Below are 26,379 nucleotides of genomic sequence, written 5' to 3' on the forward strand. Positions count from 1 at the left end.
GTTACTGTCTTTCTGAATGCTGATTCTTGACTCTGAAGACAAATCTTGTATTTGCAGCTTTTCAATTGGCCAATGAGTTATAATTATTAGACGTACCAAAAGTTGTGCTACAAATAATACTGCACTTTACACAGCTTTATATGGAAGAATAACACATAAAGAGAAATTTTGGGGCAGAATTTCACATTTAACACATGATTGAACATGTCTTATCTACCACTAACATACACCAAAACGTACTGTAGCTTATTGAGAAGCATGTAATAATAATATTATTAATGATGACTTGTGTTCTTAGTGCTTATGTGAACTCACACAAATAAGATTTCAGTTGCTCTCTGCATTAAGCAAATATACCACTGATACAGAAAATCATCCACTTCTAAATCAAACCACTATATTACGTTCTGCAGCAAAATCTTACAGTCAGTGACTATGCAATGATCTCTGGAACCTCTTCTAGTGAACTTTTATTTTTTATATAAATTACAAGTCCTTTGCATGTTTATGTGTATAATTGTTCAAAAGATATATGAGATGGCATTTGTCTTGGTTGAGCCAAGTCTTTACAATAAAAATTATGTCTCCATTTGTATTTTTATAAAAGTATATACACAATGATAACATAAAATATTGAAAATCTACATTAGCGTGCGGTTTTATTTACTTTTGCAAAAATACATTGTCAATACGAGGGGCTGCTGATGTTTGTAAATGAGGCTGGCACAGTAGTTCTCTGATTCACGTAATCCTGTGTCTAAGTAAGGTTTGTGCAACATTGGGGATCATTCCGAGTTGATCGCTAGCTGCCGTTGTTCGCAGCGCAGCGATCAGGCTAAAAATCGGCATTAATGCGCATGCGTATGCCCCGCAAAGCGCACGCGCGACGTACGGGTACAAAGCTTGTTGTGGTTGTGCACAGGTTCTAGCGAAGTTTTCAGTTGCACTGACGGCCGCAAGAAGATTGACAGGAAGGAGGCGTTTCTGGGTGTCAACTGTCCGTTTTCAGGGAGTGTCTGAAAAAACGCAGGCGTGGCTAGGCGTTCGCTGGGCGGGCGGGCGTACGACGTCAAATCCGGACCCAAATAGGCTGAAGTGATTGCAAGCGCCGAGTAGGTTCAGAGCTACTCAGAAACTGCACAAACTGTTTTTGCAGAACTCGGCTGCACATGCGTTCGCACTTCTGCTAAGCTAAAATACAATCCCCAGTGGGCGGCGGCATAGCGTTTGCACGGCTGCTAAAATAAGATTTTAAACCTACCGGTAAATCTTTTTCTCCTAGTCCGTAGAGGATGCTGGGGACTCCGTAAGGACTATGGGGTAAAGACGGGCTCCGCAGGATTTTGTTAATCTAAGGGCAAGATTCATACCAGCCCACACCATCCACACCGTATAACCTGGAATATACGCAACCAGTTAACAGTATGAACAAAAAACAGTATCAGCTAAAGACTGATCTCAACTGTAACATAACCCTTATGGAAGCAACAACTGTATACAAGCCTTGCAGATTTTGTCCGCACTGGGACGGGCGCCCAGCATCCTCTACGGACAAGGAGAAAAAGATTTACCGGTAGGAGAAAAAGATTTACCGGTAGGTTTAAAATCTTATTTTCTCTTACGTCCTAGAGGATGCTGGGGACTCCGTAAGGACCATGGGGTTTATACCAAAGCTCCAGACCGGGTGGGAGAGTGCGGACGATTCTGCAGCACCGACTGAGCAAACGCAAGGTCCTCATCAGCCAGGGTATCAAACTTATAGAACTTTGCAAAAGTGTTTGAACCTGACCAGGTAGCTGCTCGGCAAAGGCTGTAAAGCCGAGACGCCTCGGGCAGCCGCCCAAGAAGAGGCCACCTTCCTAGTGGAATGTGCCTTTACTGAATTTGTTAACGGCAAACCCGCCGTAGAATAAGCCTGCTGAATCGTGTTACAGATCCAGCGAGCAATAGTCTGCTTCGAAGTAGGAGCGCCAACTTTGTTGGCTGCATACAGGACAAACAGTGCTTCTGTTTTCCTAACCCGAGCCGTCCTGGCTACATAGATTTTTTAAGGCCCTGACTACATCCAGGAACTTGGAATCCTCCAAGTCACCCGTAGCCACAGGCACCGCAATAGGTTGGTTCATATGAAATGAAGAAACCACCTTAGGCAAAAATTGAGGACGAGTCCTCAACTCTGCTCTATCCACATGGAAGATCAAATAGGGGCTCTTGTGAGACAAGGCCGCCAATTCGGACACCCGCCTTGCAGATGCCAAGGCCAACAACATGACCACCTTCCAAGTGAGAAATTTCAATTCAACCGTTTGAAGAGGTTCAAACCAGTGAGACTTCAGGAACCGCAACACCACGTTAAGGTCCCAAGGTGCCATTGGGGGCACAAAAGGAGGCTGGATGTACAGCACTCCCTTTACAAAAGTCTGGACTTCTGGGAGAGAAGCCAATTCCTTCTGAAAGAAAATAGACAGGGCCGAAATCTGTACCTTAATGGAGCCTAATTTTAGGCCCATATCCACTCCTGTCTGTAGAAAGAGGAGAGAACGGCCCAGATGGAAATCTTTCGTAGGAGCATTCTTGGCTTCACACCAAGAAACATATTTCCTCCAGATAAGGTGATAATGTTTTGCCGTCATCTCCTTCCTAGACTTTATCAGAGTAGGGATGACTTCCTCCGGAATACCTTTCCCAGCTAGGATTCGGTGTTCAACCGCCATGCCGTCAAACGTAACCGCGGTAAGTCTTGGAACACGCAGGGCCCCTGTTGTAACAGGTCCTCCCTGAGAGGAAGAGGCCATGGATCTTGTGAGCATCTCCTGAAGATCTGAATACCAGGTCCTTCGAGGCCAATCTGGAACAATGAGGATCGTTTTCACTCTTTTTTGTCTTATGATTCTCAATATTTTTGAGATGAGAGGAAGAGGGGGGAACACATAGACCGACTGAAACACCCAAGGTGTCACCAGGGCATCTACCGCTACTGCCTGAGGGTCCCTTGACCTGGCACAATACCTCGGAAGCTTCTTGTTGAGGCGTGATGCCATCAGGTCTATGTGAGGAATTCCCCAAAGACTTGTTATCTCTGTAAAATGTCTTGATGACGTTCCCACTCTCCTGGATGGAGATCGTGTCTGCTGAGAAAGTCTGCTTCCTAGTTATCCACTCCCGGAATGAAGACCGCTGACAGAGCGCTTACGTGATTATCCGCCCAGCGAAGAATCCTGGTGGCTTCCGCCATCGCCACTCTGCTCCTTGTCCCGCCTTGGCTGTTCACATGAGCCACGGCTGTGACGTTGTCTGATTGAATCAGAACCGGTAGGTCGCGAAGAAGATTCTCCGCTTGTCGTAGGCCGTTGTTTGAAAGCCGAACCTGCGACCTTCTAGAAGGTGAGCACTTTGCAGCCACCACAGGAGAGACACCCTGGCCCGGGGGGACAGGTTTATCTTCTGATGTATTAGAAGATGGGATCCTGACCACTTGTCCAGGATGTCCCACTGAAACATCCTTGCATGAAACCTGCCAAAGGGGATGGCCTCGTAGGCTGCCACCATTTTCCCCAGAACTCGAGTGCATTGATGAACAGACACTCTTTTTGGTTTTAGCAAGTCTCTGACCATGTTCTGGAGGTCCTGGGCTTTTTCCATCGGGAGAAAAACCCTCTTCTGTTCCGTGTCCAGAATCATACCTAGGAATGATAGTCGTGTCGTTGGAATCAATTGTGCCTTTGGCGGATTGTGAATCCAACCGTGTTGTTGTATTACTCTCAGGGAGAGCGACACGTTCTTCTGCAATTGATCTCTCGATCTTGCTTTTTTCAGGAGATCGTCCAAGTATGGGATAATTGTGACTCCCTGCCTGCGCATGAGCACCATCATCTCCGCCATAACCTTGGTAAAAATCCTCGGGGCTGTGGAAAGCCCAAACGGCAACGTCTGAAACTGGTAATGACAGTCCCGTACAGCGAATCTCAGGTACGCCTGATGAGGAGGATATATGGGGACATGAAGGTATGCATCCTTTATGTCGAGTGACACCATAAAATCCCCCCTTCCAGACTGGAGATCACAGCCCGGAGCAATTCCATCTTGAATTTGAACTTTTTCAAGTACAGGTTTAGGGATTTTAGATTTAAAATGGGTCTGACCGAACCATCCGGCTTCGGGACCACGAACAGGGTCGAATAGTACCCTTTCCCCTGTTGGACCAGGGGAACCTTGACAATCACTGGCTGTTGACACAGCTTTTGAATTGCAGCTAACACTACTTCCCTCTCTGGGGAAGAAGCTGGCAAGGTCGATTTGAAAAATCGGCGAGGGGGCACCTCTTCGAATTCCAGTTTGTAGCCTTGGGATACACTATCCATTGCCCAAGGATCCACCTCTGACTGAACCCAGACCTGGCTGAAGAGTCGAAGACGTGCCCCCACCGGTGCGGACTCCCTCAGTGGAGCCCCAGCGTCATGCCGTGGATTTAGTAGATGCCGGGGAGGACTTCTGCTCCTGGGAACTAGCCGGAGCGGGTGCTCTCTTTCCTCTATCCTTACCTCCGGGGAGGAAAGATGAGCCCCGACCTCTTCTGGACTTATGCGACCGAAAGGACTGCATCTGATATTGTGGAGTTTTCTTTTGCTGTGGGGGAACAAAAGGCAAAAAGGTAGATTTACCCGCGGTAGCTGTGGCAACCAGGTCCGCGAGACCTTCCCCAAATAAAACTTCACCTTTGTATGGCAAAACCTCCATATGCTTCTTTGAGTCGGCATCACCCGTCCATTGGCGGGTCCACAGGGCTCGCCTAGCAGCAATCGCCATGGCGTTGGCTCTCGAACCCAGCAGCCCAACGTCTCTTTGAGCGTCCCTCATATATAAGACTGCGTCTTTAATGTGGCCTAAGGTCAATAAAATGGTATCCCTGTCTAGGGTATCAAGGTCAGCTGACAAGATATATGTCCAAGCTGCAACTGCACTACACACCCATGCCGATGCTATTGCCGGTCTGAGGAAAGCACCTGTATGCGCATAAATAGACTTTAAAGTAGTTTCCTGTCTGCGATCAGCAGGATCCTTGAGGGCTGCCGTGTCCGGAGACGGTAGCGCCACCTTCTTGGACAGGCGTGTTAAAGCCTTGTCCACCCTGGGTGAGGATTCCCAACGTACCCTGTCCTGTGCAGGGAAAGGATACGCCATAAGAATCCTTTTGGGAATCTGCAGTTTTTTATCAGGAGTTTCCCAAGCTTTTTCAAATAACTCGTTAAGCTCATGGGATGGGGGAAAGGTTACCTCAGGTTTCTTTTCCTTATACATGCGCACCCTCGTGTCAGGGACCGATGGGTCATCAGTGATATGCAAAACATCTTTTATTGCAATAATAATATAATGAATACTTTTAGCTACCCTTGGGTGTAACCTCGCATCATCGTAGTCGACACTGAAGTCAGAATCCGTGTCGGTATCAGTGTCTGCTATTTGGGATAAGGGACGTTTTTGAGACCCAGAAGGGCCCGGTGACCCAGTCGAAGCGGCGGATTGACTCCCAGCTTTTTCTCTGGACTCTGCTTTGTCCAATCTCTTATGTAATAAGGTCACATTTGCATTTAAAACATTCCACATGCAATCATGAGTCGGCGTTGCCGACGGAGACACCACAATCATCTGCTCCACCTCCTCCTTAGCCGAGCCTTCCACATCAGACATGCCGACACACTCGTACCGACACCCCCACACACACAGGGATATAGTTATAAGGAGACAGTTCCCCAATAAGGCCCGTTGAAGAGACAGAGATAGAGGATGCCAGCACCCACCCAGCGCCAACTGATACTGGAAAATAATGACCCAGATAATAGCGCTTTTATCTTAATCACTGTGTTAATACACTCACGGCGCCTTACAAGCGCCCCCCCCCTCCTCTTTTCAGCCCTGTGTCACCGTGTTCAGCAGGGGAGAGACCAGGGAGCCAGCTTCACTGCAGATCTCTGTGGAGAAAATGGCGCTGGTAAGTGCTGAGGGACCAAGCTCCGCCCCCTCCAGCGGCGGGCTTCGGTCCCGCTCAAAATATCACAAACTGGCGGGGGATTTATAGAATTACTGACTCCACAGTGTCTAACCTTATAATGCCAGAATTAGAGGTGTTTATTGCTGCCCAGGGCGCCCCCTCTGCGCCCTGCACCCATCAGTGCCCGCTAGTGTGTGTAGTGTGTGGGAGCAATGGCGTGCAGCGTTACCGCTGCGCGCTTACCTCAGTGAAGATCTGAAGTCTTCTGCCGCCTTGAAGTCTTCTTTTCTTCTTATACTCACCCGGCTTCTATCTTCCGGCTCTGCGAGGAGGACGGCGGCGCGGCTCTGGGACGAACAGCGAGGGGAGACCTGCGTTCCGACTCCGTCTGGAGCTAATGGTGTCCAGTTGCCTAAGAAGCAGAGCCTATCACTTAAGTAGGTCTGCTTCTCTCTCCTCAGTCCCACGATGCAGGGAACCTGTTGCCAGCAGTGCTCCCTGAAAATAAAAAACCTAACAAAATTCTTTATCAGAGAAACTCAGGAGAGCTCCCTGTAATGAACCCAATCTCCTCTGGGCACAGGATCTAACTGAGGTCTGGAGGAGGGGCATAGAGGGAGGAGCCAGTGCACACACATTCAAAAGTTCTTTATAGTGCCCATGTCTCCTGCGGAGCCCGTCTATACCCCATGGTCCTTACGGAGTCCCCAGCATCCTCTAGGACGTAAGAGAAAACTAGCTAGCGAGTGATCAACTCGGAATGACCCCCATTGTGCATAAGGGCCAGGCAAATATTGTGCTTGCGTACAAACTTTAGAAACTGGTAAGCATAATAAAGGCACAATTTGATACTTTGTTGGTTACAAATAAAAAAACAAAAACCAAAACATATATACAAATTAGACATTTAAAACAAAGAACAGGCTGTAGTGAAACCTTTGTTTTCTGATGGCTCAATGCATGCAAACTTGGTTTAATACACAAAGTTACAAAAAATAAGATTTTACTTACCGATAAATCTATTTCTCGTAGTCCGTAGTGGATGCTGGGACTCCGTAAGGACCAAGGGGATATAGCGGCTCCGCAGGAGACAGGGCACAATAATAAAAGCTTTAGGATCAGGTGGTGTGCACTGGCTCCTCCCCCTATGACCCTCCTCCAAGCCTCAGTTAGGATACTGTGCCCGGACGAGCGTGCATAATAAGGAAGGATATTGAATCCCGGGTAAGACTCATACCAGCCACACCAATCACACCGTACAACCTGTGATCTGAACCCAATTAACAGTATGATAACAACGAAGGAGCCTCTGAAAAGACGGTTTACAACAAGAATAACCCGATTTTTGTAACAATAACTATGTACAAGTATTGCAGACAATCCGCACTTGGGATGGGCGCCCAGCATCCACTACGGACTACGAGAAATAGATTTATCGGTAAGTAAAATCTTATTTTCTCTGACGTCCTAGTGGATGCTGGGACTCCGTAAGGACCATGGGGATTATACCAAAGCTCCCAAACGGGCGGGAGAGTGCGGATGACCCTGCAGCACCGAATGAGAGAACTCCATGTCCTCCTCAGCCAGGGTATCAAATTTGTAGAATTTAGCAAACGTGTTTGCCCCTGACCAAGTAACTGCTCGGCAAAGTTGTAAAGCCGAGACCCCTCGGGCAGTCGCCCAAGATGAGCCCCCTTCCTTTTGGAATGGGCTTTTACAGATTTTGGCTGTGGCAGGCCTGCCACAGAATGTGTAAACTGAATTGTATTACAAATCCAGCGAGCAATCGTCTGCTTAGAAGCAGGAGCACCCATCTTGTTGGGTGCATACAGGCTAAAACAGCGAGTCAGATTTTCTGACTCCAGCCGTCCTGGAAACATATTTTTCAGGGCCCTGACAACGTCAAGTAACTTGGAGTCCTCCAAGTCCCTAGTACCCGCAGGTACCACAATAGGTTGGTTCATGTGAAAAACAGAAAACACCTTAAGGAGAAATTGAGGACGAGTCCTCAATTCTGCCCTGTCAGAATGAAAAATTAAGTAAGGGCTTTATATATGATAAAGCCGCCAATTCTGACACACGCCTGGCTGAAGCCAGGGCTAATAAAATATCTCACATGGAAGGTGACGATGCTAAGTCCACAGTGGTGAGTGGTTCAAACCAATGTGACTTTAGGAAACTCAAAACAACATTGAGATCCCAAGGTGTCACTGGGGCACAAAAGGAGGCTGTATATGCAGTACCCCTTTTACAAACATCTGAACGTCAGGCACTAAAGCCAGTTCTTTCTGGAAGAAATTCGACAGGGCCGAAATTTTAACCTTAATGGACCCTAATTTTAGGCCCATAGACAGTCCTGTTTTCAGGAAATGTAGGAAACGACCCAGTTGGAATTCCTCTGTAGGGGCCTTCTTGGCCTCACACCACGCAACATATCTTCACCAAATGCGGTGAAAATGTTTTGCGGTTACATCCTTCCTGTCTTCGACCAGGGTAGGGATGACTTCATCTGGAATGCCCTTTCAGGATCCGGCGTTCAACCGCCATGCCGTCAAACGCGGCCACGGTAAGTCTTGGAACAGACAAGGCCCCTGCTGGAGCAGGTCCTTTCTTAAAGGTAGAGGCCACGGGTCTTCCGTGAACATCTCTTGAAGTTTCGGGTACCAAGTCCTTCTTGGCCAATCCGGAACCACGAGTATCGTTCTTACTCATCTCCCTCTTATGATTCTCAGTACTTTTGGTATGAGAGGCATAGGAGGGAACACATACTCTGACTGGTACACCCACAGTGTTACCAGAGCGTCCACCGCTATTGCCTGAGGGCCCCTTGACCTGGCGCAATATCTGTCTAGTTTTTTGTTCAGGCGGGACGCCATCATGTCCACCTTTGGTTTTTCCCAACGGTTTACAATCATGTGGAAGACTTCCCGATGAAGTCCCCGCTCTCCCGGGTGGAGGTCATGCCTGCTGAGGAAGTCTGCTTCCCAGTTTTCCACTCCCGGAATGAACACTGCTGAGAGTGTTATCACATGATTTTTCGCCCAGCGAAGAATCCTTGTAGTTTCTGCCATTTCCCTCCTGCTTCTTGTGGCACCCTGTCGGTTTACGTGGGCGACTGCCGTGATGTTGTCCCACTGGATCAATACCGGCTGACCTTGAAGCAGAGGTCTTGCTAAGCTTAGAGCATTGTAAATTGCCCTTAGCTCCAGTATATTTATGTGGAGAGAAGTCTCCAGACTTGATCACACTCTCTGGAAATTTTTTTCCTTGTGTGACTGCTCCCCAGCCACTCAGGCTGGCATCCGTGGTCACCAGGACCCAGTCCTGAATGCCGAATCTGCGGCCCTTTCATAGATGAGCACTCTGCAGCCACCGCAGAAGAAACACCCTTGTCCTTGGAGACAGGGTTATCCGCTGATGCATCTGAAGATGCGATCCGGACCATTTTTCCAGCAGATCCCACGGAAAGGTTCTTGCGTGAAATCTACCGAATGGGATCGCTTTGTAAGAAACCACCATTTTTCACAGGATCCTTGTGCAATGATGCACTGATACTTTTCCTGGTTTTAGGAGGTTCCTGACTAGCTCGGATAACTCCCTGGCTTTCTTCTCCGGGAGAAAACATCCTTTTCTGGACTGTGTCCAGAATCATCCCTAGGAACAGTAGACGTGTCGTCGGAAAAAACTGCGATTTTGGAATATTTAGAATCCACTCGTGCTGTCGTAGAACTACTTAAGATAGTGCTACTCCGACCTCCAACTGTTCTCTGGACCTTGCCCTTATCAGGAAAGCGTCCATATTTCTTTTAAGAAGAATCATCATTTCGGCCATTACCTTGGTAAAGACCCGGGGTGCCGTGGACAATCCAAACGGCAGCGTCTGAACTGATAGTGACAGTTCCGTACCACGAACCTGAGGTACCCTTGGTGAGAAGGCAAATTTGGACATGTAGGTAAGCGTCCCTGATATCCAGTGACACCATATCGTCCCCTTCTTCCTGGTTCGCTATCACTACTCTGAGTGACTCCATCTTGATTTGAACGCTTGTATGTAAGTGTTCAAATATTTCAGATCTCACCGAGCCGTCTGGCTTCAGTACCACAATATAGTGTGGAATAATACCCCTTCCCTTGTTGTAGAAGGGGTACTTTGATTATCACCTGCTGGGAATACAGCCTGTGAATTGTTCCCAATACTGCCTCCCTGTCGGAGGGAGACGTTGGTAAAGCAGACTTCAGGAACTTGTGAGGGGGAGACGTCTCGAATTTCCAATGTACACCTGAGATACTACGTGTAGGATCCAGGAGTCCACTTGTGAGTGAGCCCCCTGCGTGCTGAAACTCTTGAGATGACCCCCTACCGCACCTGAGTCCGCTTGTACGGCCCCAGCGTCATGCTGCGGACTTGGCAGAAGCTGTGGAGGGCTTCTGTTCCTGGGAATGGGCTGCCTGCTGCAGTCTTCTTCCCTTTCCTCTACCCCTGGGCAGATATGACTGGCCCTTTTGCCCGCCTGCCCTTATGGGGACGAAAGGACTGAGACTGAAAAGACTGTGTCCTTTTCTGCTGAGATGTGACTTGGGGTAACAAAAGGTGGATTTTTCAGCTGTTGCCATGGCCACCAGGTCCGATGGACCGCCCCTTTATACGGCAATACTTCCATGTGCCGTCTGGAATCTGCATCACCTGACCACTGTCGTGTCTTCGTCTGGCAGATATGGACATCACATTTACTCTTGATGCCAGAATGCAAATATCCCTCTGCGCATCTCGCATATATAGAAATGCATCTATAGTCAATAAAATCTTGTCCCTGTCAAGGGTATCAATATTTTCAGTCAGGAAATCCGACCAAGCCCCCTCAGCGCTGCACATCCAGGCTGAGGCGATTGCTGGTCGTAGTATAACACCAGTATGTGTGTATATACTTTTAGGATATTTTTCAGCTTCCTATCAGCTGGCTCCTTGAGGGCTGCCGTATCTGGAGACGGTAACGCCCCTTGTTTTTATAAGCGTGTGAGCGCCAACTCGCCCTAACTTCTGGCGGGAAAGGGTATACCGCCAATAATTTTCTATCGGAGGAAACCCACGTATCATCACACACTTCATTTAATTTATCTGATTCAGGAAAAACTACAAGTAGTTTATTCACACCCTACATAATACCCTTATTTGTGGTACTTGTAGTATCAGAAATATGTAACACCTCCTTCATTGCCCTTAACATGAAACGTGTGGCCCTAAAGGAAAATACGTTTGTTTCTTCACCGTCGACACTGGAGTCAGTGTCCGTGTCTGTGTCGACCGACTGAGGTAAATGGGCGTTTTGACAAGCCCCTGACGGTGTCTGAGACGCCTGGACAGGTACTAATTTGTTTGCCGGCCGTCTCATGTCGTCAACCGACCTTGCAGCGTGTTGACATTATCACGTAATTCCTAAATAAGCCATCCATTCCAGTGTCGACTCCCTAGAGAGTGACATCACCAATACAGGCAATTTGCTCCGCCTCCTCACCAACATCGTCCTCCTACATGTCGACACACACGTACCGACACACAGCACACACACAGGGAATGCTCTGATAGAGGACAGGACCCCACTAGCCCTTTGGGGAGACAGAGGGAGAGTTTGCCAGCACACACCAAAAACGCTATAATTATACAGGGACAACCCCTTATACAAGTGTTTTCCCTTATAGCATTTTTATATATGTAATCATATCGCCAAATAAGTGCCCCCCCTCTCTGTTTTAACCCTGTTTCTGTAGTGCAGTGCAGGGGAGAGCCTGGGAGCCTTCCTCACAGCAGAGCTGAGCAGGAAAATGGCGCCGTGAGCTGAGGAAAATAGGCGCCGCCCCCTTTTCGGCGGGCTCTTCTCCCGGAGTTTGTGAGATCTGGCAGGGGTTAAATACATCCATATAGCCTCAAGGGCTATATGTGATGTATTTTAGCCATAAAAAGGTATTATACATTGCTGCCCAGGGCGCCCCCCCCAGCGCCCTGCACCCTCAGTGACAGTTGGTGACTGTTGGTGAAGTGTGCTGACAACAATGGCGCACAGCTGCAGTGCTGTGCGCTACCTTATGAAGACTGAAAGTCTTCTGCCGCCTGTTTCTGGACCTCTGGACCTCTTCAACTTCGGCATCTGCAAGGGGGGTCGGCGGCACGGCTCCGGGACCGGCCTCCATGGCTGGGCCTGTGTTCGATCCCTCTGGAGCTAATGGTGTCCAGTAGCCTAAGAAGCAAATCCATCCTGCACGCAGGTGAGTTTACTTCTCTCCCCTAAGTCCCTCGTAGCAGTGAGCCTGTTGCCAGCAGGACTCACTGAAAATAAAAAACCTAACTTAAACTTTTATTCTAAGCAGCTCAGGAGAGCCACCTAGATTGCACCCTTCTCGTCGGGCACAAAAATCTAACTGAGGCTTGGAGGAGGGTCATAGGGGGAGGAGCCAGTGCACACCACCTGATCCTAAAGCTTTTATTATTGTGCCCTGTCTCCTGCGGAGCCGCTATATCCCCTTGGTCCTTACGGAGTCCCAGCATCCACTAGGACGTCAGAGAAAAATTTGTATTAAATTACCTTCAGGCTGTGTGTATAAGGTGTATATGAAACATAAACGTATTGTGTATTTGTGCACAAGCTTTGTTTAATGCAAAGTTATTCAAAATGATGGCTAAAATTACATTCAGGCTGAGTATATAAGGTGTATATGAAACATAAATGCATTCTGTGCTTAGACTTGGTTCCCATCGCCATGATATCTCATTATGGGATGCAATTATTCCAAAATACGGAAAAATCAGAGATATCCAAAATACTTCTGGTCCCAAGCATTTTGGATATGGGAGATTCAACCTGTACATTATATTAATCACCAGCAATTATGAGTCACATGTACAGATCAGGTACCTTAAAATAAGTCCACAGACTTGAAATATAGATATAAAATGCATAAATATTTATTCTTCAGCTTAAAGTGTCTGCAAGTTCCTTGTTATAACTAACGACTGAGGAGCAGATTTACTAGACAGAGAGGGGGATCGGTATGAAATACCTCCAATCAAAATCCCGACGTTCAAAATCCCGACACCAATTGACCGATGGACAAAATACCGACATGGACAAAATACCGACATTTAAAATACCAACAAGGTCAAAATACCGACATGTAAAATGCCGACAGGTCAAAATACCGACATGCATTTTTTTGTGTGAATGTTGACATAAGTCAACATGGACACCATATAAAGTGTACCGTGGCTCGCTGCGCTCGCCATGCTTCGGGCACGGTGCCTCGCTGCGCTCGGCACACTATTATAATCCCCCTCCAGGTCCACTGGGATGGTAAAGTATGAACAAGTTGGTTTCAATGAAAAAAATCATGAAAAACTCATGTCGGTATTTTGACCTGTCGGCATTTTACATGTCGGTATTTTGACCTTGTCGGTATTTTAAATGTCGGTATTTTATCCATGTCGGGATTTTGACCATCGGTCAATTGGTGTCGGGATTTTGAACGTCGGGATTTTGATTGGAGGTAAACTGACTGCATCCCCAGAGAGGTAATAGATTTCAAGAGGGTACCGGATTCATCAAAGCAAAAGAGGGGATAATTACATAACAGAAGCATACTTTTATAGTGTGCTGGTTTGATTATGTATCAGTCTACCAGAGTACCAAAATTATTTTCCAGCCCAGCAAGAGGACTATACAGGGCAGCAGTGGTAGAACTTGCAGCACCATTGCATAGAATAGTGCCTATTGGCCTATTAACTGATCTGGCACAGGGATCAAGGGACATGGAGAGATGGAAATGAAGCCGTGGATGCTTTCATGTCACGTCCACATTTCCTTCCCTCCTGCACTGCCAAAGGAGCCCACATGGCAGACCGAACTACTGCATGTGGAGGAAACAAGGTTGGATTAAAATGCATAAAATACAGCAAACTTTAATGTCTGGTGTAGACAAATGATTCTGCCAATGTGAGCTCATGGAAAACTACCTAGATTGAGCAAGAACACTACGGATTCACAGTACATTCCGATGACTTGGTAAACAAGCACAACTGTCTCTGTCCCATTGCAAATTTGGCTCACCAATGTTACTCACGCAAATATATCAAATATTTTATATACACAATTTTTCTCCGCCTTGCATTGTATGGAATCTACTGAAAATTGAACCAGAGGGCACTGGAGCAATATATGCACTTGGGAGGAATGCCGGTTGAAGTATATATATATATATATATATATATATATATGTATATATATATAACAAAGCCAGGGGTGCACTCACCAGTCTTCACAATGCAGCTTTTATTTAATCCATAGCGACAAGGCAATGAGTGAAATCATCGGTCCTACGTCTGGGCCATTTTCAAAGGTCCAGATGTAGGACCGAAACGTTGATGCCTCTCACTGCCTTGTCGCTATGGATTAAATAAAAGCTGTATTATGAAGATTATGGGTGAGTGCACCCCTGGTTTTGTTTTTCTGCATTAGGGAGGATCTTTTTTCCTTTTTTGGTGGTGACAACCCAGCACTAGCCTAAATGGAAACGAGTGTGGCCTCCATATTTGGATATATAAATAAATATAATTTTTTTCCAGGATATTTTACAAATGGTACTTCATCTTCCATATGTATATTCTGTATTCTAAGATAGTTTTTTTTTTCTATGGACAGTAAGTGTACGGTTTGTGTCATATGTGCCACCATGTAGATCAGGACTCCACACATTTTGCCGAGTGGTCTCCTGGAGCATCACAGAGCAGAGACACTGAGGTCTAGGGTCCCAGCTTACAAATGATTGCATAATATAAGTCTGTGGCATGTTCTCTAGATTTTGTGCAACATGTCACAAATCATAACTCTGACAGCACACACTGAAATAGCAGATAACAATGAATCTTTGCAATTTAGCAATAATTTTTTTTTAAACAATTTGAATATTTAATAAAAAAAATCTGTATGTCCTACCTTAATCTGAGTAAAAGTACTCTTGCGATATTCATACCACTCTGCATACTTTGAAAGGGAGCAGAAAAAGCCCAGCAGATTCATTGACTTCTCTGTCCTGAAGGAAATATTTGAAGAAAAGTGTGGGAAAGCGTTGGTGGTGCAAATTAAGCGAAGGTTATATACTGTAAGTCACAACCAAGAACTTATCTTATACAGTACAAGACACCAACAATGCAACGTGAGAATCCGAACTTCAGTAAATGTAAACTCACCCCTTCAGAGCCACCGTCTAAATTGTATAACCCATTCCATTAATTTAGAACTAGTTCCCTCAAATACTTCTATTTGGAGACAAACTAAATTAAATTCTTAAAGTGATTATCAAGGCTATATGTAATCTTTTAAGAAGACTGGTTTATAATTACCAGCGGTGCAAGTGGGCGGGTACGGCATACCCTTAAGAATTTAGCAAAAATGTAGCCGTGGGTACGCCGTACCCACACCGACGGGCCGCCACTCCTCATCCCTCCCTCCCTCTGCTGCTCCCCGCCGCTCCCCGCCGCTGATGTGAGGGGAGGAGAGCGCAGCCTGCGCCTCTCCTGCCACTCAGTGTCTTCGTTCAATTCAGCGCCGCCCGTGAGCCAATCAGAGCTCGCGTACCGTGAGCTTTGATTGGCTTACGGATCGGCGCTGAATTGAACTGAGCCACCCGCACCCGTCGGAGACTGAGGGGAAGGAGAGGCGCAGGCTGCGCTTTCCTCCCCTCACACAGACGCACACAGGAGAGCAGCAGCATCGGTGAGCAGGAGGGGGGGGGGGCGCTTTATGTATACCTGGCACTGGGGGACATATCTGGCACTGGGGGGACATGTGTACCTGGCACTGGGGGCATATCTGGCACTGCGGGGACACGTGTACCTGGCACTGGGGGCATATCTGGCACTGGGGGGACATGTATACCTGGCACTGGGGAGCATATCTGGCACTGGGGGGGGCGTGTATCTGGCACTGGGGGATATCTTGACTAAGGGCATATCTGGCACTGCGGGGACATGTGTACCTGGCACTGGGGGGACATGTATACCTGGCACTGGGAGCATATCTGGCACTGGGGGGACGTGTATCTGGCACTGGGGGCATATCTGGCACTGCGGGGACATGTGTATCTGGCACTGGGGGCATATCTGGCACTGGGGGGACATGTGTATCTGGCACTGTGGCCATATCTGCCACTGCAGGGACATGTGTATCTGGCACTGGGGGCATATCTGGCACTGGGGGGACATGTGTATCTGGCACTGGGGGCATATCTGGCACTGGGGGGACATGTGTATCTGGCACTGGGGGCATTTTTGTATCTGGCACTGGGGGCATATCTGGCACTGTGGGGGCATTTCTGTATCTGGCACTGGGGGGCAATGTATCACTGACACAGTGGGGGCATTTGTGTATCTGGCACTGTGGGGCAATGTGTATCTGGCACTGTGAGGCAATGTATATCTGGCACTCTGGGGGCATTTGTGTATCTGGCACAGTGAGGCAATGTGTATCTGGCACTGTGAGGCAATGTATATCTGGCAGTGTGGGGCAATGTATATCTGGCACTGTGGGGCAACGTGTATCTGGCACTATTGGGGTCATATGTGTATCTGCCCCTCCCCCCATATGTGTATCACGCCCCCATTTTCATTGGCCACGCCCCATGTGGCATTTGGCCACACCCATTTTTGGCACACGCACCGAAGGCGCGCGCACACAGTACCCATAAGACATTTTTTCTACTTGCACCACTGATAATTACATATTAAAGGTACTTGTGAAGATGTGCTTGGTGGTGAAAAAGGAAAGGAATAGAAAATACTGGCTCTTGGGAACATAGATTAAAAATCACCCTCCTTTGCAAAAACAGAACCATATCAATCTGTACAGTTATCATGCTGATGACTATGCAATTTTCAATACATAATATGAAAAGGACAGCACAATCTGACATGGTTATAGAGCTACTGAATGTGAGATCCAGTCCAGGTATTTTGGGTGTTCAAGTCAGTTTGTTTAAAAAGGTTTCAGTCACAAGAGACAAGGCTCCTAGTGGTGAATTAATCGCCCAGGTGATAGACCAGGGGGTGGCTAGTGTTAGGAGTCCTGGATCTGCTGTTTGAACACTGCTGTTTGTGTGACTTCCTGTGACCTGTGACCTGTGACTTGCCTGTAACCTGCTGACATGGGGCCTAATTCAGACCTGATCGTAGATGTGCTAAATTTGCTCTGTCTGCTGGTAGCAAATATATATATATATATATATAAATAAAATAAGATTTTACTCACCGGTAAATCTATTTCTCGTAGTCCGTAGTGGATGCTGGGAACTCCGAAAGGACCATGGGGAATAGCGGCTCCGCAGGAGACTGGGCACAACTAAAGAAAGCTTTTAGGTCACCTGGTGTGCACTGGCTCCTCCCACTATGACCCTCCTCCAAGCCTCAGTTAGGACACTGTGCCCGGACGAGCTGACATAATAAGGAAGGATTTTGAATCCCGGGTAAGACTCCTACCAGCCACACCAATCACACCGTATAACTCGTGATACTATACCCAGTTTAACAGTATGAAAACAACTGAGCCTCTCAACAGATGGCTCAACAATAACCCTTTAGTTAACAATAACTATGTACAAGTATTGCAGACAATCCGCACTTGGGATGGGCGCCCAGCATCCACTACGGACTACGAGAAATAGATTTACCGGTGAGTAAAATCTTATTTTCTCTGACGTCCTAGTGGATGCTGGGAACTCCGAAAGGACCATGGGGATTATACCAAAGCTCCCAAACGGGCGGGAGAGTGCGGATGACTCTGCAGCACCGAATGAGAGAACTCAAGGTCCTCCTCAGCCAGGGTATCAAATTTGTAGAATTTTGCAAACGTGTTTGCCCCTGACCAAGTAGCAGCTCGGCAAAGTTGTAAAGCCGAGACCCCTCGGGCAGCCGCCCAAGATGAGCCCACCTTCCTTGTGGAATGGGCTTTTACTGATTTAGGATGCGGCAGTCCAGCCGCAGAATGCGCCAGCTGAATTGTGCTACAAATCCAGCGAGCAATAGTCTGCTTAGAAGCAGGAGCACCCAGTTTGTTGGGTGCATACAGGATAAATAGCGAGTCAATTTTCCTGACTCTAGCCGTCCTGGAAACATAAATTTTCAAGGCCCTGACTACGTCCAGTAACTTGGAATCCTCCAAGTCCCTAGTAGCCGCAGGCACCACAATAGGTTGGTTCAAGTGAAAAGCTGATACCACCTTAGGGAGAAACTGGGGACGAGTCCTCAATTCCGCCCTATCCATATGGAAAATCAGATAAGGGCTTTTACATGACAAAGCTGCCAATTCTGACACACGCCTGGCTGAAGCCAAGGCCAATAACATGACCACTTTCCACGTGAGATATTTTAGATCCACGGTTTCAAGTGGCTCAAACCAATGTGATTTTAAGAAACTCAACACCACGTTGAGATCCCAAGGTGCCACTGGAGGCACAAACGGGGGCTGAATATGCAGCACTCCTTTCACAAACGTCTGAACTTCAGGTAGTGAAGCTAGTTCTTTCTGGAAGAAAATCGACAGAGCTGAGATCTGTACCTTAATGGAGCCTAATTTCAGGCCCATAGTCACTCCTGCTTGTAGGAAATGCAGAAATCGACCTAGTTGAAATTCCTCTGTTGGGGCCTTTTTGGCCTCACACCAAGCAACATATTTCCGCCATATGCGGTGATAATGCTTTGCAGTTACATTTTTCCTGGCTTTAATCAGCGTAGGAATGACTTCCTCCGGAATGCCCTTTTCCTTCAGGATCCGGCGTTCAACCGCCATGCCGTCAAACGCAGCCGCGGTAAGTCTTGGAACAGACAGGGCCCCTGCTGCAGCAGGTCCTGTCTGAGCGGCAGAGGCCATGGGTCCTCTGAGATCATCTCTTGAAGTTCCGGGTACCACGCTGGTCTTGGCCAAACCGGAACCACGAGTATTGTTCTTACTCCTCGTTTTCTTATTATTCTCAGTACCCTTGGTATGAGAGGCAGAGGAGGGAACACATAAACTGACTGGTACACCCACGGTGTCACTAGAGCGTCCACAGCTATCGCCTGAGGGTCCCTTGACCTGGCGCAATATCTCTCTAGTTTTTTGTTTAGGTGGGACGCCATCATGTCCACCTGTGGCCGTTCCCATCGATTTACAATCAGCGTGAAGACTTCTGGATGAAGTCCCCACTCTCCCGGGTGGAGGTCGTGCCTGCTGAGAAAGTCTGCTTCCCAGTTGTCCACTCCCGGAATGAACACTGCTGACAGTGCTAGTACGTGATTTTCCGCCCATCGGAGAATCCTTGTGGCTTCTGCCATTGCCATCCTGCTTCTTGTGCCCCCCTGTCGATTTACATGGGCGACTGCCGTGATGTTGTCTGACTGGATCAGTACCGGCTGGTGTAGAAGCAGGGATTTTGCCTGACTTAGGGCATTGTAAATGGCCCTTAGTTCCAGAATATTTATGTGTAGGGAAGTCTCCTGACTCGACCATAGTCCTTGGAAGTTTCTTCCCTGTGTGACTGCCCCCCAGCCTCGAAGGCTGGCATCCGTGGTCACCAGGACCCAGTCCTGTATGCCGAATCTGCGGCCCTCTAGAAGATGAGCACTCTGCAGCCACCACAGCAGAGACACCCTGGGTTCTTGGAGACAGGGTTATTAGGCGATGCATCTGAAGATGCGATCCGGACCATTGGTCCAACAGGTCCCACGGAAAGATTCTGGCATGGAACCTGCCGAAAGGAATTGCTTCGTAAGAAGCCACCATCTTTCCCAGGACCCGCGTGCAGTGATGCACCGATACCTGTTTTGGTTTCAGGAGGTCTCTGACTAGAGATGACAGCTCCTTGGCTTTCTCCTCCGGGAGAAACACTTTTTTATGGACTGTATCCAGAATCATACCCAGGAACAGTAGACGTGTCGTCGGAACCAGCTGTGATTTTGGAATATTCAGAATCCAACCGTGCTGGTGTAGCACCTCCTGAGATAGTGCTACTCCCACCAACAACTGCTCCTTGGACCTCGCCTTTATTAGGAGATCGTCCAAGTACGGGATAATTAAAACTCCCTTTCTTCGAAGGAGTATCATCATTTCCGCCATTACCTTGGTAAACACCCTCGGTGCCGTGGAGAGTCCAAACGGCAGCGTCTGGAATTGGTAATGGCAATCCTGTACCACAAATCTGAGGTACTCCTGGTGAGGATAGTAAATGGGGACATGCAGGTAAGCATCCTTGATGTCCAGGGATACCATGTAATCCCCCTCGTCCAGGCTTGCAATAACCGCCCTGAGCGATTCCATCTTGAACTTGAATTTTTTTATGTATGTGTTCAAGGATTTCAAATTTAAAATGGGTCTCACCGAACCGTCCGGTTTCGGTACCACAAACAGTGTGGAATAGTAACCCCGTCCTTGTTGAAGTAGGGGCACCTTGATTATCACCTGCTGTGAATACAGCTTGTGAATTGCCGCTAGCACAGCCTCCCTGTCTGAAGGAGTAATCGGCAAGGCAGATTTTAGGAACCGGTGGGGTGGAGACGCCTCGAATTCCAGTTTGTACCCTTGAGATACTATTTGCAGGATCCAGGGATCCACCTGTGAGCGAGCCCACTGATCGCTGAAATGTTTGAGGCGGCCCCCCACCGTACCTGGCTCCGCCTGTGGAGCCCCACCGTCATGCGGCGGACTTGGAAGAAGCGGGGGAGGACTTTTGCTCCTGGGAACCTGCTGTTTGTTGCAGCCTTTTTCCCCTACCTCTGCCTCTGGACAGAAAGGACCCGCCTTTTCCACGCCTGTTTTTCTGAGTCCGAAAGGACTGTACCTGATAAAACGGCGCCTTTTTAGGCTGTGAGGGAACATGGGGTAAAAATGCTGACTTCCCAGCAGTTGCTGTGGAAACTAGGTCCGAGAGACCATCCCCAAATAACTCCTCACCCTTATAAGGCAAAACTTCCATGTGCCTTTTTGAATCTGCATCCCCTGTCCACTGGCGAGTCCATAAGCCTCTCCTAGCAGAAATGGACAATGCACTTATTTTAGATGCCAGCCGGCAGATCTCCCTCTGTGCATCTCTCATGTATAAGACTGAGTCTTTTATATGCTCTATGGTTAGCAGAATAGTGTCCCTGTCTAGGGTGTCAATATTTTCTGACAGGGAATCTGACCACGCAGCGGCAGCACTGCACATCCAAGCTGACGCAATAGCTGGTCTAAGTATAATGCCTGAGTGTGTATATACAGACTTCAGGATCGCCTCCTGCTTTCTATCAGCAGGTTCCTTGAGGGCGGCCGTATCCGGAGACGGTAGTGCCACCTTTTTAGACAAACGTGTGAGCGCTTTATCCACCCTAGGGGGTGTCTCCCAACGTGACCTATCCTCTGGCGGGAAAGGGAACGCCATTAGTAACTTCTTAGAGATTACCAATCTTTTATCAGGGAAAGCCCACGCTTCTTCACACACTTCATTTAATTCTTCTGATGGGGGAAAAACTACGGGTAGTTTTTTCTCCCCAAACATAATACCCTTTTTAGTGGTACCTGGGTTTATATCAGAAATTTGTAACACCTCTTTCATTGCTTCAATCATGCAACGAATGGCCTTAGTGGACATTAGACTAGACTCATCGTCGTCGACACTGGTGTCAGTATCCGTGTCGACATCCGCGTCTGCCATCTGAGGTAGCGGGCGTTTTAGAGCCCCCGATGGCCTTTGAGATGCCTGGACAGGCACGAGCTGAGAAGCCGGCTGTCCCGCATTTGGCATGTCGTCAAATTTTTTGTGTAAGGAGTCGACACGTGCACGCAATTCCTTCCATAAGTCCATCCACTCAGGTGTCTGCCCCGCAGGGGGTGACATCCCTTCTATAGGCATCTGCTCCGCCTCCACATCATTATCCTCATCAAACATGTCGACACAGCCGTACCGACACACCGCACACACACAGGGAATGCTCTAACAGAGGACAGGACCCACAAAAGCCCTTTGGGGAGACAGAGTGAGAGAATGCCAGCACACACCAGAGCGCTATATAATGCAGGGACTAACTGAATTATGTCCCCTATAGCTGCTATTATATATACTGCGCCTAAATTTAGTGCCCCCCCTCTCTTTTTTACCCTTTTCTGTAGTGTAGACTGCAGAGGAGAGCCAGGGAGCTTCCTTCCAGCGGAGCTGTGAGGGAGAAATGGCGCCAGTGTGCTGAAGGAGATAGCTCCGCCCCTTTTTCGTGGACTATTCTCCCGCTTTTTTATGGATTCTGGCAGGGGTAATTATCACATATATAGCCTCTGGGGCTATATATTGTGGTATTTTTGCCAGCCAAGGTGTTTTTATTGCTGCTCAGGGCGCCCCCCCCTAGCGCCCTGCACCCTCAGTGACCGGAGTGTGAAGTGTGTATGAGGAGCAATGGCGCACAGCTGCAGTGCTGTGCGCTACCTTGGTGAAGACTGATGTCTTCTGCCGCCGATTTTCCGGACCTCTTCTTGCTTCTGGCTCTGTAAGGGGGACGGCGGCGCGGCTCCGGGACCGAACACCAAGGCCAGTTCCATGCAGTCGATCCCTCTGGAGCTAATGGTGTCCAGTAGCCTAAGAAGCCCAAGCTAGCTGCAAGCAGGTAGGTTCGCTTCTTCTCCCCTTAGTCCCTCGCTGCAGTGAGCCTGTTGCCAGCAGGTCTCACTGTAAAATAAAAAACCTAATTATATACTTTCTTTTTAGAAGCTCAGGAGAGCCCCTAGTGTGCATCCAACCTCGGCCGGGCACAAAATCTAACTGAGGCTTGGAGGAGGGTCATAGTGGGAGGAGCCAGTGCACACCAGGTGACCTAAAAGCTTTCTTTAGTTGTGCCCAGTCTCCTGCGGAGCCGCTATTCCCCATGGTCCTTTCGGAGTTCCCAGCATCCACTAGGACGTCAGAAATATATATATATATATATATATATATATAGAATTCAAATACTAATACTTTTAAAAACACTACTTTAGCTGTATGAGAAAAGGCAAGGCTTACATTCAATATTGAATGCCTGTGTTAATTAGTCAGTTACCCCTGTCCTTTAATTGCTGTCCACAGCGTATGCCAGCAGGTACACAACAGTGCTGTAAGATGCAGCAAGCTGAGCCTGTCCTATTGATCAAGACAGAACTATGCTACAGTCCTGGTATTTGAATCTCTGCCCTGGCACACTGTTAGTGCGACTCATCCACAGAAAGTGCAAGTAACAGTGAGGACCCCGAAGGTGAGGCTGAAGAAATATTAAGAGTGTTTTCACATGAGGGCAACACCTTTAATCATATTTGTCTCAATAGCAAAGTTACAACTGGAGCAGCACATTACTTATTTCACATTTTATATTTGCTGTGTTAAGAGGAATAAAAATGTATAATTATCTGATTAGTAATACAGAATATGGAAAAAAAAGAAGGATGTTATAGGCTTTTCTATTCTACATTTGAAAAGTCGAATTTGCCTTTACAAAAAATGTTGTTACGGCACAAAAAAATAAAAAAAATAAAAGTTACTTAAGATCATGATTATATTTCAAAAGTTAAGAAATGAAAAAAAAAACCCCACAAAAAAAACACAGAACTTACTGTATCGCTGCAAGTACAAACAACATGTATACACAGTCAAGGCAGCCATTTTGTGGGCTGAAGCACCATTCGTGAGACTGTAACCTATCAATCCACTGAGATCCAGTGACATCACCAAAGCAGTAATGCGGCCATTTTATGATCTGAATCAATATTCATGAGGATGCAGAATATTAGTTAACTACTGTCATGAATACTGGTGGTGGTTTATTTCACTTAACTAAGAAACACTCAGGGTTATTTTTATTAAACTACAAATTGCAGTCAATTCTGCATATTTGTAGAGGAATGCCACAATTTAGAATATTGTGGCTATTTAAAAAGATGGTACCACAGCGGATATTGGACATATTTGCTGTAGTCCACTTCTTAAAATTGCATATGCAGTCCCCCCGCGATAATGTCCCATTTACCAAGCTTGGGCCCTGTTAACCAACACAATACTTTAGGGTCATATTCCATGTCAGTCCACCCAGGCATGACACCCACCGACTCAGATGTTCATGATACTTTGTACACTTGAAACTACCACAGAACTACTAACCCATGACAAATTTTTATTCTCTAGGCCTCACAGTTTTTGAGATATAGGGGGTCAAATTTTTTAAAAATTGCTGAGAAATGCCACTCCTGATGCTCCATTTTTTCTGAGGTGTATCAGAAAAAAAATTCACATCTCAGTGCCTAATCCACGTATCACTTTGAAATGTTGACCCTTTGTCAATCAAAATATGGAGATTACAGTAAAAAATGTTTTATCAATCTTGCCTGACTCTGAGATTTCATTATACATTCCTTTACTTCATACTTAATCATTTTTTTGATGCAACAAATAATACGTTATAATAAGAACTTACCGTTGATAATGGTATTTCTCCTAAGTACACAGGTTCCACAGGATACATTGGGATATGATGGAGTGACAGCGGATTTGCACCAACGGTCAAAGCTTTTAGGCCACCCAGCATGCAATGGGCCCGTCCATATATCCCCGCCTCCTGGCTCAGGCAAATCAGTTGATTTTGAAAGCTCAAGGCAGGAGCATCATATAGAGCCCTAATCAGGCGAGAATAACACACATGCACACCTTTCTGTACAAGAAGGAAGAGGTTCCAACCAGGGCGCTGGAGTATACAGCGCCGCTGGGTGGGGTGCCGCAGCACGATATGTCAGTATGACATATAGCATCAGGTGCCTATGCTGTGGCCCTTGAAGTCTTCTTTCTTCTTAGAAAAGCTCTTTCCAGGGCTGCCTAACACAGCCCTCCCTGTTAGCTACATGCACTGCAGGCACCAACTTACAAATTGAGCTCCAGTGTCTGGAGGCGGGGATATAGAGGAAGTGGTGCAGTGCATCCTGGGAACAGTCAAAGCTTTATCCTGTTGGTGCCTCGGATCAAGATCCAACTCTTCACCCCTATGTTATTTCCTGTAGTATACCAGTGTACCCCGTTGCAGAAACACAAATATTACCCTCATCTTACCTGGGGACAAATAGCAGCTCCCACCCCCGCCCTGGGCACACTTAGCACCCCCCATCCCTCTTCCTGGCCAAAATTAGCAGCTCTCACCCAGGCCCGGCACTAACCGATCAGCAAAGGGATGCAGTGCAGGGAGGAACCAGGAAGGAGAAGCGCTCTCCCTGCTCTGTATCCTAGTGCTGAGCTGATGTCCCTGCTGCGCAGCCCTGTCCCCCCTGCTGCTGCCGGCTGCTACGCCTGTCACACTCCATGACAGGCAGCGGCCCCAGCAGCTACAAGCTACACGGGACCAGCAGATGCAACACAGGGAATAAGCTGCCAGAGACTTCCTTATGTAAGTGGCTGGGAAACAAGTGAGTGAGTGTGTGTGTACAGTATCTGTACATACAGTATGTATGTGTGTGTATGATGTATGTACAGTGTGTGTGTGTGTGACTGTGTGGCATAATGTGTGTACGCGTCACTGGAACAGGAGGCATTACGTGTCTAAGCATCACTGGTACAGGAGGCGTTACGTGTCTAAGCGTCACTGGTACAGGAGGCGTTACGTGTCAAAGCGTCACTGGTACAGGAGGCGTTATGTGTGTAAGCGTCACTGGTACAGGAGGCATTACGTGTGTAAGCGTCACTGGTACAGGAGGCATTATGTGTGTAAGCGTCACTGGTACAGGAGGCATTATGTGTGTAAGCGTTACTGGTACAGGAGGCATTACGTGTGTAAGCGTCAGTGGTACAAGATGTGTTACGTGTGAGAGCGTCACTGGTACTAGAGGCGTTACGCGTGTAAGCGTCACTGGTACAGGAGGCGTTACGTGTGTAAGCGTCACTGGTACATGGGGCGTTACGTGTGTAAGCGTCCCTGGTACAGGGGGCGTTACGTGTTTAATAGTCACTGGTACAGAAGACGTTACGTGAGTAAGCGTCAGTGGTACAGGAGGCATTACGTGTGAGAGTGTCACTGGTACAGGAGGCGTTACATGTGTAAGTCTCAATTGTACAGGAGGCGTTACGTGTGTAAGCGTCACTGGTACAGGAGGCGTTACGTGTGTAAGCGTCACTGGTACAGGGACGTTACGTGTGTAAGCATCACTGGTACAGGAGGCGTTACATATGTAAGCGTCAGTGGTACAGGAGGCGTTCCGAGTGTAAGCATCAGTGATACAGGGGGTGTTACGTGTGTTTGCGTCAGTGGTACAGGAGGTGTTATGTGTGTAAGCGTCAGTGGCACAGGAGGAGTTACGTGTGTAAGTATCACTGGTACAGGAGGTGTTACGTGTGAGAGCGTCACT

The 26,379-nt window shown here is 47.6% G+C and overlaps 1 protein-coding gene across 4 annotated transcripts in view; it reads right to left on the bottom strand.

Moving 5' to 3' along the window:
- The window catches only part of CENPP (centromere protein P), a 748,246-nt gene that overhangs the window by 609,417 nt on the left and 112,450 nt on the right, over nucleotides 1–26,379 (bottom strand). For all 4 annotated transcript variants that reach the window (XM_063940717.1, XM_063940719.1, XM_063940716.1 and 1 more), the window contains exon 6: nucleotides 14,971–15,067. In XM_063940717.1, the coding sequence (XP_063796787.1) occupies nucleotides 14,971–15,067 (97 nt within the window). The remainder of the gene's footprint in view (nucleotides 1–14,970; nucleotides 15,068–26,379) is intronic.

The sequence above is a fragment of the Pseudophryne corroboree genome, chromosome 9 (genome assembly GCF_028390025.1).
Source record: "Pseudophryne corroboree isolate aPseCor3 chromosome 9, aPseCor3.hap2, whole genome shotgun sequence".
NCBI lineage: Eukaryota > Metazoa > Chordata > Amphibia > Anura > Myobatrachidae > Pseudophryne > Pseudophryne corroboree.